This window comes from Dromaius novaehollandiae, chromosome 1, assembly GCF_036370855.1.
Source record: "Dromaius novaehollandiae isolate bDroNov1 chromosome 1, bDroNov1.hap1, whole genome shotgun sequence".
NCBI classification, from domain to species: Eukaryota; Metazoa; Chordata; class Aves; order Casuariiformes; family Dromaiidae; genus Dromaius; species Dromaius novaehollandiae.
This window is the reverse complement of record NC_088098.1, coordinates 8,526,149-8,539,268: the sequence shown is the minus strand read 5'-3', so window position 1 is coordinate 8,539,268 and position 13,120 is coordinate 8,526,149. Positions and strand designations below refer to the sequence as shown.

Genomic DNA, 13,120 nt, shown 5'->3' with positions numbered 1-13,120 from the left:
CTGCTGCTGTGGCGAACTCTGGTTTTCTGGGAGGGAAAGCTCCTTGGAGCCTCAACCGGTGGGACTCGGAATGAGGCTTTTCCTGTGGTAAATATAAACATACCCATGAGGTTGCACAGAAGGCAAGATGAAGCGGGGCTTGTCTTTGTTTTGTTTGTCAGTGAGGAGCTCTGCTTTGCGGCAAATTGATGTTTGGCAAAGACTGCAAAGCTCGTGTCTTGATGTTTCTGCTCGAGGGAGAGCCCTGCTGCTGTCACTGGGGGACCCGGCAGTGCAGGCAGTGCATCTCTTGCCCTACACAGATTTCAGCTTCAAGGGCTCCTGAACTGTGTTTGCTACCAGACCTTGTGCCTAACAGAGTTGGAGCATCCATGGGATTTCCCTGTACAGCAAAGCACTGAAGTTACTGATCTTGCACCCTGCCCTGCCCTCACAGCTCACCTCTCCAGCCCCCTTGGCACAGGGACCCCAATGACACCTCCTGCAATTATCCCTCTTGGAGGCCTGCAAGGTCTAGAGCTCACTACTGGCATTGATTTGCCAGGAACTCAGGTTCAGAAGAAAAAAACCCCCACATAGATCAATCCAATAGTCATGTGTTGAGGTATTTTGTTTCTACCAGTGGCCAGCCTAACTTCTTAAAACATGAAGTAAGAAGAACCATTCTGTACAGTTTTATATTTATTAACTTTCAGGCTACAGTGTGAAGTCCATCCAATTTCTTAGCCTTTTGCTTGAAGCGGGTTAAGGGAACAACAGGAAACAGTGAGATGTGTTTGTTCATGGATTGATTATTCTTTTAAGATCTTGGCTTTTGTTATGCCATCAAGCCATCCAGAAATTAATGTTGATGCCATCACAGTTGAAGCTGTTCAGTTTAAATGAGATTTATTGCAGGAAGTGAATCCAGAAACCTTAGCACTGGAAATTTGTTATTTTCAATACAAACAAGGAATCAATCAAGTGAAGCATTACAGATGAGGCAGTAATAGAAATCTAGACAGTAGAAATTGGTTTTGGTCATCTTTCTGGCTCAGGGCTGTTCCCTGCACAGCTCTAGCTAAGGCTTTGTGCATATGATTTTCAAAATCAAGCAAGAAGAGACTGGCCTTTAGTCTGGCCGGTGTCAGTCAAGGTGCTATTCCATGACCCAAGGCCTTACAGTGCCTTCTGTTAAGTTTATCTTACTATTACTGTACTTAAACTCTCACCATTTTTTACATTTTCTCCCTTTCATATACTATTTAATCCCTACAGGTACCTGCATGCAGTTCACATACAGTTTAACCAATACCAGTATCAATCTCTTTTAGTCTGTCCTCAACTGTCAAATACGTTCTTGGTAGGAGGCAGTAGTTTTCCTCATTTATTTTGTTAGTTCAGATTCAGCTAAGACTGCCTATCCCAGTCCCTTGTATCCACTTGGGGCCTCCCATGTCTTCACACTATTGAAGTCACCCTCATTGCTGGAAATCCCATCCACTGGTTTAGACCATTGGATCAAAAATGCTTGTTGTTAAACAGCTGATGGACACTGACAGGAAGACTACTGAAGCACACCAGGAGGCAGTAGTGACAAGTTTTAAGTCTTAAAATTCAGTAAAAGGTTGGGCTACATTTTCCAGGAGTGTGGTATTAAAGAGTTTCACATTGGGGCTTTACCTCAGGATTTATGATATTTACAGTGTTTAGCATCAGCTCCTAGTTTTGCTGAGACAGCAGCACAGGCCAATGTCTTTGCTTATGTGGAGAGCCTGCAGAATTCTGCTAGTCAGTGACAGACTAGGTTCCTTATTATAGTGTTTTCCATAATTAGCTTAACCAGAGTATATTCAATGCATGGTGAAAATTAGATTGAAATGTCATAAAAACCACCTTATTTTATTATTGTTCAGATTTCAAAAGTGAGTCTTGTTTCAAGGCCAAATTTCAAAAATCAGTACAATATTTTTATTAACCCCCATTATATTTAAAATAGTTAAATATTTTCCAGAGTTATAGTCACAGTAAATCAGATAGATAGAGTAAAAGTGGAGCAGTTCTTCATTAGCAAGTTCTTTGCATAGAGAATGAATCTCTGTACCAGAGCCTCAAGAACGTGGTTTTGCCACTGGGTAGGTTTACACTACTCTTCTACACTGGTGAAAATGACTATTTCAATCACAGAGCACTAGAGAAGCTGTCCAGCAACAAGACTATTAATTATTTTAAAAAGTCAGGTCTTACAAAAATGTTTATACTTGCCCTTACGGCATATGCAGGAATTGAAAGTTACTGTAATATTTTTTTTTTCTCCCTCAGGGATATTTCCAAAAAATTGTCTGCCATCTGCTTACATCTTACTGTTTTTTTTTCCAAACACGATAGCAGTTCTTGTGAATTTTACACGTGCAGTTTATGTGTGTGTGTGTGTCCCTCAGCTCTTCTACGGAAACAGTATAATAAAGAATGCAGATTTGCACTGCTCTTCATCATAAACCAGTTAAGTCTGGGGGTTTGCTTCTGCTGAATTAATGTAATGTCATTTTTAGTTGTGAATGTAACATGAAAACAATGAAAACACAAAAGTAATGAGCTGAAATTATCTAGCGATACTGTTTCTTTTTTATTTTATGGCTTTAAATACAAATAAAAGTCCATTATCTAATCTCTTTTATATGTGTTTTCCCCTCTCACTGGAAAATGTAGGGTACTGAGTTATCCCCAGCTTCCTGAGAAGTGCTGTTTACCTTCAAATTGTATGGATTTCAATGAGAAATTCTCTTCGATTCCAGTAGGAATTATCAGCGGCTAGCATCCCTGTGGAGCAGGAACATGTGTTTTTAATCTTCTTATGGCATATAGAAAGTCATTACTGTTCTGCAGTGCTCAGGCTTCAATTGACAAAGCTAACCAGAGCCAAAAGCTTCAACTGACAGCTAACTAGAGCCTAATTAATATTGTTTCTTCCCTACCATTTTTACTTCAGTCAGCACACAGGATGAGAGAGGAACTGGACAGAGATGAAGTCAGGCTGGAAGCAAGGGAGCAAATGGCTAGAAAAGCCCACAGTCTTTCAGATTTTCTTTGATTATGATGTCTGTGACTGCATCAAAAACAAACTTCACATTCTGCGTATCTGTGGCACATGTCAAATGAGAATATATCTCCTTGTCTTCTTTCCTTATGTTCAAGTCTAGGAACTGTTTCTTGATGTAATTTCCTGCATCTTCAAATGTACTTAGTCCTATTGAAGATAATAGTAAGAGACAGAGAAGAAACTTTTCAACTTGGATTTTCTTATGGTTACTAAGAAACAGGAGGTTTTTTTACGATGTTAACTTTAGGCCTTAGGCATGAAAGCTTTGTGTGTAAACTGCCTGCCCAAATTTAAATTTCAGTGCCTAAACAGAAAGTTTTTGAAGTGAAATGCTCACAATTGAGTAAAACGGTGTGAAATAGTTAAGTACCTTAGAGAGCAGAAAGTGAGAGATACAGAAGAAAAAATACAAATGGAAGTGGGTCGATAGCAGACAGGATTGGTGGAAGGAAAAAAACAAAGCGATAAGGAAATAAAGAAGGAAAAAGCAAAAAAATTGGAGGCATATATGCTCAGTCAAAATTTCTTTGCATAGTTTTACTGCTTTTCAGTAGTACTTCCTTAGCTGCACAAGCAACAACAGGTCTGAATACTGATTCATTGGAGGTCCAGAGCAGGAGGCAAATGAGGTACTTGTTGCTGAGAGCCCTTGGTGACTCCCATTGTGTCTTTGAAGCCTCAGCTGGTAAAAATTGGCACAACTGCACTGAATTTAGCACATAATGATTTTTAATCCTACTGAAACACTGAGCAATTTTGGGTTGCTGTGTCCTAGAAAAGCGAGTGGGGCAACTGTTCTTTAGGAAGTGCACACAACCCGTCTTCTAATAATAATTTCTTTTTTAAAGTGTGCATTATTCTGGATAGTCCCCATCACAAATACATTAGTTTGATACTAAAATACTGATAGCTTTTCTTTCTTCTTTGCCACTTTATGGCACATCTTTCTATATTCTCTTGCATGAACTTGAAACAGCTGCTGTTTTCTATCTCCAGTAGTTACTGTGACATATAAAAAGAGGCAGACTTCCTTTATGGAATGTGTCTACAAATAGGTACAAAAAGACCTGGATTCAGATATGGTATATGCAAGTGATTGGCTGATAATGCTGTCTGTCTTCATCAAATCTGACTTCAGCCACCTAAACGTTCTAACCTTTCGCCTCCTTGTATAAGCTAGTGGAGAGAAAAAAGCATCTACAAAGAGAATTCGTCCCACCCCAAGGTAAGAGTAGGTGAGATAAACTGGATTCTGGCAATGTCTGTTCCTTTCCATTCTTTTGAGAGAGAGGCTAGATGCTTGGGCAAGATGCTGTGTCAGTGACCTGAATCAAAGTCGCTACCTTTACTGCATGGCCGATACTAATAATTTGAATGTATTTTCTTCTGAAAACCCCGAACTTACCATTGTACTCAGGAAAGCAGATATTGAGATGAACTTTTGTTATTTTCTCTTGAAAGAGGTCTTTTTTGTTTAGAAACAGCACAATGGAAGTAGCTGCAAAGCACTTATGGTTGCAGATGCTGTTGAACAGCTGAAGGCTTTCATGCATTCTGTTCTGTTGAGAAGCAAAAGGTGAGCATGAGAGTCTGACAAATCTCATCCTCATATGTCATTTTTACTGTAATGTTCTTTTCTAGCAAGAACCAATACAGCACAATAGCCTTTAAATTGTTATCAGGGAACAGGAATAGTTCTGATATGCCATCAGAGAGTACATTAAAAGTTAGTAGCAAAAAGGGTTGTTTATCCATTCTGACTCACCACTTCTTTATCTTCCACCAGAACCATGTCATAGGCACTGAGTGCAGCACAGAATATGATGCAAGTAACTCCCTCAAAGCAGTGAATCCACTTCTTTCTCTCTGATCGCTGTCCACCCACATCAAACATCCTTTGCAGGAAAAATAATGTATGTACAATGTAAAGCACTAACTAATAAGGATGTAGTCATGCAGTCAATGTGCAGAGTGCAACTAGAGGTGAATGGCGCTCAAGTATCCAGCTTTTCCAAATACTGGTCTACTTCCATCCCAACAGGTCAAGGAGAGCTATGTGTTATTTACAACATTATAGTGGGCACAAAATGCAAAGTAAAGGCTTAAATAAGTGCATATAGGAGATACTATCAGGCAACACTGCCTGTTGAGGGAGTGGGGCTCTGTGCAAAAGCTCACTGCAGACTGAGCTAGTGCAGGCTAGACCCTGTCGGCAAGGATGTTTCAGGACAGAGTTCATACATGAAATATTGACAAAAGACCCTCAACTCCTTACTCATTTGTTTGTTGGTATTTTTTGTAGTGAACTGACATATTGATCAATATGACATATGATTGGAAGCCAGTTACTGGTTAAGCCACTAGTTATGTTTAATTGGCTGGCATAGATAAATGTTTAGCTAGCTATTCAGTGTCCTTGTGTATTTGCTTAGATAGTTGTATAATCTGCAGCATGTGTTTGTGTGTGTGAGTCTCTGCCCTATCAATCTCATTTAGTTGCATCAGCTGTTCAAACAGTTCATGGGGAGCAGGAATCCACTCGTGTAGAGAAGAAAATGCAGGGCTGTCCTCCTCTTCATTAATTTGTTTCAGTCTTTGCCAGAAGTTACCACCTCTGGGTAAAGTCATATGGATTTCTATATGGGGTCCAAAACAAACTGAACATGCCTAGTTTAGACCTTCAATGCAACACGAAGTTTGAGGCCCAGCAGAGCCGGATCTGTTGTCAAAGCTACCATTGCTCTTCTTAGCACTAGCCTTTAAAACTCCCACTTATCTTTATGGCTCTTCAGTGATAGGGCTTTCTCTTCACTAGTCTTCTGACATAAAATTAGCAAAACCTGAATATTTTTCAAGTGCATTAGAAAGGAGAAAAAACACCTAAGAAGCCAAATTTATGTCCTAGTTGGTCTTAGGCATTATGCAGCCAATTCTAGCCTTACTTTTTGTGTTTCCTTGTGTGCATAATCATTTTGTGTGATGTGCTGTGTGTTGTTGAACTTAAACTCCAAAGCCTCCTAATCCCGTGTTACCTTATCCTTTCCTTAAAAAAATACATTAGATCTTACACTTTGCATGTACATCCTACAGGATCTGAGAGTTAAACACAGCTCAATTTCTCTAGCAATGCAAATCCTGAGATTCCATATAAGAAAACCAAGTCACTAATAAACAGAGCAAAAGTACATAATTTGTTACTGAAACATCATTTTTGCAGTATCTTGATCCTCTGTTTTCTTCACTGTCAACAACACAGCTCATGGAAGCAAAGGTTATTCTTTATCCTTATTCTTCCTGCTTAGAAGATATAAAGCCCTTCCCAATGGTATTGATGAACTATTTCTGCAGTTGAGGAGATAATTAGAGAATTTTTTTTTCTAATACATTCATCTCTTTGTCTGATCATTAGGTGTCTGTGAATTTGTTGTTAGGAAATCAGGATGCTGTTGTTGGTAGGATTTTGATATCAGTAATGGCGTTCTTCCAAGCATATCCGCACTGAGTTCAGTAGGCCTATTGAGGAGTGAGGCCAGAATGAATAAATCCTGACTCTTGGCTGAGCTTATTGCCCCAAAGTCACCTGGTGTTATGTGTCCTCCTTGATTTGTGGTATGGAACTCTTAAATCAGGTTTCTAGGAAAAAAAATCTTCAAAATTTAGTTTCACAAGCATGCATAATTCACTTCCTGAAAGCTTTTAGCATATGATCCTGTGAATATCCATGAGGAGTCAGTTAAAATAGGACTAGATGAAGGCCAGAAGCGATGCTTATGGACATTTTTTATTATACTAGGCTTAGCTTGCTTAGCTTTTCTCATGTCAACTCAGAACTTAACATATGTACATGTAAAACTGAAGTCACTCTGTGAAAAGTATAAAGTGTAGTTTTGATATTAGATTTTTCTTTTACCAAGAAAGTCAAAGTTTGGCTTCGAAGCTCTGTATTTTCCTGACACTGCTCTTGTAAAATCTAGCCACAGATATGGCACTAATTGTAAACACATTTGTCTTAATGTTACATAGTCTACATATGTCTTAATGTTAGCTGTAGTGAGACCTGAAGACTGAACTAAAACTTGCCTGATACCAGTGAGTATTCCCAGCACATCAATGGAAACTACAGGAAGAGAGGACCTATGAATATCAGACCTCCTTTTTAAAATATTGAAAATGTTCTCAGCTCTGAAAGTCATAGTCAAGGTTATTAGTGAAGTAAATTGAAGAGTGCAGTAAAGGTAAATCATGTTAAAACAACAAAGCAACCACTAAGAAGTTAACAAATAGCAAGTAATGTTGCCTATACAACTGTAATTCAACCCCTGGATTAATTTAGAGTATTGCAATTTAGATTTTTGGATACAAAATGTTTTTCTGCCTCATTCAGTTTGTAAGACAGACAAGTGTTTACCGAATGAGGCTTTTTTTTTTTTTTTTTTTAATCCATGTTTGGTTTTGTGACTCCAAACCTCATATAAGTACATCAACCAGAACTTATTCTGAATATGGAAGTGTTCTTCTCTTTATAGATTTCCCTATGGCACTTATCAAAGTAAATGCAGAGTCATCAGGATACTCCAGCTATTTTGCATTGCTCTGGCAATGCAAAGTAGTGGTAATTTGCTGGTTAAGATGGATCTATACTTGCTCTGCATCTCTGTAGCAGCTCAAAACCCTCAGACTGTTTATAGTGATTTTACCTAACATTACTTAAGTGCATAAAGACACCAATGAATTTACTGATATACACCATTGTGATGGATAACAGAGAGGACAAATACAGTGCCTTTTAGTGTTTGTGGTGACATTAGGAACCTTTCTGTTGTCTACAGACACTCAAATAGGCAACTTAATTCTCAGCTGTGCTGCATTTCAGTTGGACCTAGACACTAAGTCTAATATTAAGACTGGTACGATTTAGGTCATAGAGGGTTTGTAGACTGATCATTTCCTCCTCCATCCCTATTTAGTGTTTTATGCTTGCAACTGTGAAGCTACTCAGATTTCCAGTGTATAAAGCTATCCAAAATACGTTAACTGGAGAAAAAGAGCATGGCATCTGTGATGTTGCAATGTAGCATTTGTGGGTAAATGTTGAGTTTTCAGGAGTGATCAATATATTTATAGGTGATAATCATTTATTTGTTGGTCATCTACTTCAGAATCTCATTTTAAAAGTAATCGCAGTTGTTTCAAAACATCTGCTTGGTACAATAGATGGTTTGTGGGGTGTTTAGTTACCACATGTGGAAAAAAAAAGCCCACTGAAAATAAATGCAAAAGTTTAAATCTGCTGCCTCATATGTCCATCTATCTCTATGGACAGTTTCATGTCTAGACTACTTTCCACAATATGCACTGCAGCCTTTAAATTAAAGATTAAGCGAAAAGGGGAAATAAAGCAAAGTGAAGTTATAAAACATTGAAACTATCATAGTTCACTCAAATACGGTGTAATGTGGAATTAAATGCTTTTAATTGGATCACCAAACATAATAAAATCTTGAGTATTTGAAAGTGTCAGTTATTTTCAATCAAATTTCTCAGACGTTATTTTCAATAATTTTTTCTTTTTTATATTTTGCTTTTCATTTTAAACGAGGATGAAGGCGTGCATGCTAATACTGAAATTTCTCACGGGACAGAAATTATGATTTTTTTGACAACTGTAATGAATTCCAGTGTTAAGAGCAGTTCCTTTCTTCCTCAAGAGAGTGAAAGGTTGAGAGTACATGCAAATTAGTAGTCATCAAATGTTTTGCATGCTGTTAAGGACATCTAGATAGGCAAATTTCATAAATATCACAAATAATTATTCAAATGGCAGGATACAAATAATGCTTTTTAGACACTTATAAATGTAAAAACACCCCTTTTGAGCCTGATATTCTGAGTTCTCTTAATAACAGTCCATTATTTTTATTTAAAGTTGGAATATTAATATTGAAATATCTTGCTTTTTTGGTTGTTATGAACTATTAAATAAGAGAAATAAGAGTGGATTCATGGACATCACGATGGGATTAGCAATATTATAATAGGTCAACCCCATTGAAAAGAAAATATTAAAAAAAGCCAAAACCAGAGAAAATACTGTTAAATATGGCTTTCATACCTGAAGTTCAGATCCTTGAAGGAAAACTGAGTCTCTATAATCCCAGTTGTCTTCACTCGGGAGTGCAAAACATCTTGCTCACTGGGCACATAGTCAGGCATTGCTAACCTATCCAAGTCATTGAGATAACTAAGGAGAGTAAGAAGAAATAGTAATTGGTGAATTTTAAACGTGAATTGATCATTACATGGTCATTGATCCATTTATACTGAGCCACTTCTAAATATTTTATGTGAATTACACATTTTAATCAAATACTATTGTTTTTATATGCTCTAGATCCATGCTCAAGATCCATTTTTTTCTTGTATACAGAAGTGGCAATTTGGTCCTATATAATAAACATGCTTCAGACAATTTGAGTTCGGGGAAATCCTTATCTCCCTCAGGGATGCTAAGAAAGCATCTTAGGAGGAGAGAGTTTTTGTCCATTTGACTTGGAAATTACCATGGAAGAACCCCAAACATCTCTCAGAAGCAGATTTGCTAGAAATTATCTCAGCATATCAGACAATGCCACCAATCTACTGTAAAAATATCTTTTCACTAAATGAAAAGCAAGAGCATGATATTTTTGAGGAATTCACGAGTAGGGGCTGTTCTACTTAGACCTATAACTTTTCAAGAGAAAGGTACATTATTTTTAACATTATTATTTAATATTTATTATATATTTAAAAGCATTTATTTTGCAATCATAACCAGAAACTTCAACTAAGCTGAGGACCCACTAGGTTGACGTTTTTACACCCCCCAGGAAAACAGTCAGTTACCTTGTTTTATGTCCAACAAGACAGAAGCATACAAAGGTAAAATGCCTTGCGTAACCTCAGACGCGAAATCGTTGCAAAATGAGAAACCGAACCAGATCTTTGAATCCTGTTCTTGGCCACCACCAACTCTTCTCCTGTCTCTTCTAGAGGCAAGCAACTTTCTAGAAATGACTGAACAGTGCCAATGAATCTTACTGGCTTAGCTAGGAATTGCCGGAAAATGGTTATGATTTGGCAAAAAGAAAAGATGAAGCTGGAGTAACTTACAAATATACTGACTCCTAACAACTGTTTTTCAAATAGTGGGGGAAGAACAACAAAAAAAGAAACCACATACAGTAGTTGAGCCATTTTCAAGCCCTCTCAATGTCTTGATTGGCACCTTTCCATTTGTAATATGTCCCTTGTTTGTTCTGACAAAAAAACCCACTGTAGGTCTCTCTGATGTTTTCTAGGCTTTTTTTTTTTTTTCTTCTCTTACACACAGTCTACGCAGCAGGAAGTTTTGCTGTACAGTTTAGCTAGAGAACTATCAAAACAAACCTCACAGCTCATCATCCTTGTCTGCAAAATTTAATATATCTGCAAGTAAAAAAAAAAAAAAAGAAAAAGAAAAAGAAAAAAAAAAAGAAAGTACCAGAATCTTTCTGCATTAGATTAGTAAGCAATGTTTAGAAATGGGATTTTCATATTTAAATTGAATAGTCTGAATGCACTCAGCAAGGAGTGCTGAAGTTGATCTCAGTAATTCACTGTTCACCCATCATTTTGGTCCGGTAAGCAATCTATTTTTCAAAAACTGCAATGTAACTCTGGCTTTCTGAGCAGAGCCTGAGGCAGACTCATCTCAGCTTAACTCTGTGGGAGGCAGAAACCAAATAAATTTTGCAACTTATAAAGCATGGAAGCACTAAAGTAAATACTTGTACATAATATGCATTATAAACATCTGCTAGCTTCAAGTCACAAATATCTGAATTCAGTCAACACCCCAGATTGTAATTGCCTAAGAATTAGCCAAAGTTAATTATCTAGTTAGTGGAGCAAGAAGGCATCTTCAGATTCTTCCCACAGCTTTAGACGACTACAAGGTCGTACTCTGCAGGCCCGCTCGCCACTGACACAAGAGGGAACACAAACTAGTAGATTAATTTAAATGCCTAATCTTTGCTTTGCTAAAGTTAGGTGACATGAGGCACTATGAAAGGCAGGGCTGAGCAAGCAAAAAGCACCATGTTGGTGCTATTGGTACTTATAAGAGAGTTAAAGCCACAATTTATAAAGCTGGTTTTGCCCATTCCCTCATTAGCCCCATTGCTTCACCTTAAAATTAGATCAATTGCTAATGAATATAAGGCAGAAATTCAAGCAAAATTTGACATACAGGAAATTTACCATTATTAAGGAGATCAGGAGATCTCATTTTTTGGATAAAAACATGCATAGAAAATACAGTGATCAAAATTATTAGCAAGACTTAATAATGAAAAGACTCACAGAAGAATCCGTTAACCTCAAAAGGTCAGAACTTACCCAGTATACAGTACTCTGCGTAAGAGCAAGTGGAGCTATGATGATTCACAAGAGCTGAGAAGCAAGCTTTGGGTTTTAAAAAAAGTGATTCAGATGTAGCATTAGGTGGTTGATTGACTCTAATGGACTTTGAATGGATCACCAGAAGCCCAATAACAATGGCAAAAATGAAGTTAATTTTAATAGTTCAGAGCCAAGGGCTAGATTTTCAAAGAACATTTAGATAGCTAAAGATGAAGGTGGATGGTCAGTGGGATTTTAAGAAGTAAAGCATATCACTCTGTTGCTCTTGGTGGAGCTGCTGCAATAAATGATTGTTGGCTGCTCCAGAGTATGTACTAGCTCCCTTACACCTACCTCAGGTTAAAAATGACACAGCCCATGGCACTGTTAGGGAATTATTTTAGACTACTCTATCTTCTCTTCAGACAACAAAACTTAATCTCCTGGGCATACTGCACATACTAAAATTTTAGCTAATAAACAGGTAATCATTTTAATTTTTTACATTTTTTTCTTTTTTTTCCTATTTTTCCTTCCTAATTATAATTACTGACTTCTTACAGGCTTTTAGTCCTGGAAACTGCAGTGTGGCCTAACAGACAGTATATGAAAGGAAACAGAAGATTGCTCTGAACTTCTGTTAGTTGTTCCCCTAGGAATATAATGCTGCCGTAAAATACTGCCAAATAAAGCACAAATCAAAGCAGACAACATTTTCTGGTTACTTCTGTTTAGTATCTTGCAGAAAGGTCTTCATTCTTATTTTGAAGATATAAAGAGATGGGGAATTTTATATATTTTTTTCATGGTATATCCCCTTTAATAACTGAGTGACTTATTACTACAGTCAGTTTGCCTGGCTCCTGCCCAGATTCTTATCATGCCTTTCTCTTTTAAATGCAAGTGGCCTCTAACACCTTGTGCAATTTCCCGGTGCAGGTACCTCTGCGGGTAGGAGGAGCTGCAGGAACAGCAGAAACTCGTATCGCAGCTACTAGAAGAAAGGGATGAAACCGGCCTCAGCCGGAACTACTCGTTTCCCCAGTACCAGAGCCTGACTTTTGCACTCCAGGAAGGTGAAGACCCAGATGACACCTCTCCTCTAGGTCTCGTATGACCTTATGGAAGAAACTGCAGAGCACAACCACACAGAGACACCAGCCTGTAAGAACAGCTGGAGAAGTAACCAGAACAGGGACTGTCTGACTACATTTGAACTGGGAGAGGTACCTCAGTTGAATCCTGACTCTTCATGGAGTCAGAGCTGAGCACCCTAGTCCCCGATTTGTGTGCCTGTCACCTGCTACTCACAGGAAGGAAAAGGAGGTGATAGGACAGCAGCTATGGCACTGCTGACCAAGACCCACTGGGACACTGAGCTGGTAACTGCCCGGGGTACACTGCAGCCAGATTAGTTTAGAGGAAATTTTTTGTAGCTTTGATCAGACTTATTAGAAGCTTGAAATCTACCAGTTAGACTTGAATTCAAAGTACTACTCTAGGTAAAATCTAAGCTGTTTCAACTCACTTTTTTGAATGAATTCATCAGAACTGGCCAGAGGTAGAAGACATTTTCTACAGTTTAAGCATGCTTACAGAATGAAATTTTTCTTTGTTTTT

General features: G+C 37.9%; 1 protein-coding gene across 2 annotated transcripts in view; it reads right to left on the bottom strand.

Annotated features, from left to right (window-relative positions):
- Positions 1–663: 663 nt before the first annotated feature.
- GNAT3 (G protein subunit alpha transducin 3) overlaps positions 664–13,120 on the bottom strand; it is a 32,614-nt gene continuing 20,157 nt past the window's right edge. For both annotated transcript variants that reach the window (XM_064505075.1, XM_026095019.2), the window contains exons 5-8: positions 9,192–9,320; positions 4,845–4,974; positions 4,485–4,638; positions 664–3,226 (exon numbers count right to left, since the gene is read on the bottom strand). In XM_064505075.1, coding sequence (XP_064361145.1) covers positions 3,036–3,226; positions 4,485–4,638; positions 4,845–4,974; positions 9,192–9,320 — 604 coding nt within the window. In that variant the 3' untranslated portion in view covers positions 664–3,035. The remainder of the gene's footprint in view (positions 3,227–4,484; positions 4,639–4,844; positions 4,975–9,191; positions 9,321–13,120) is intronic.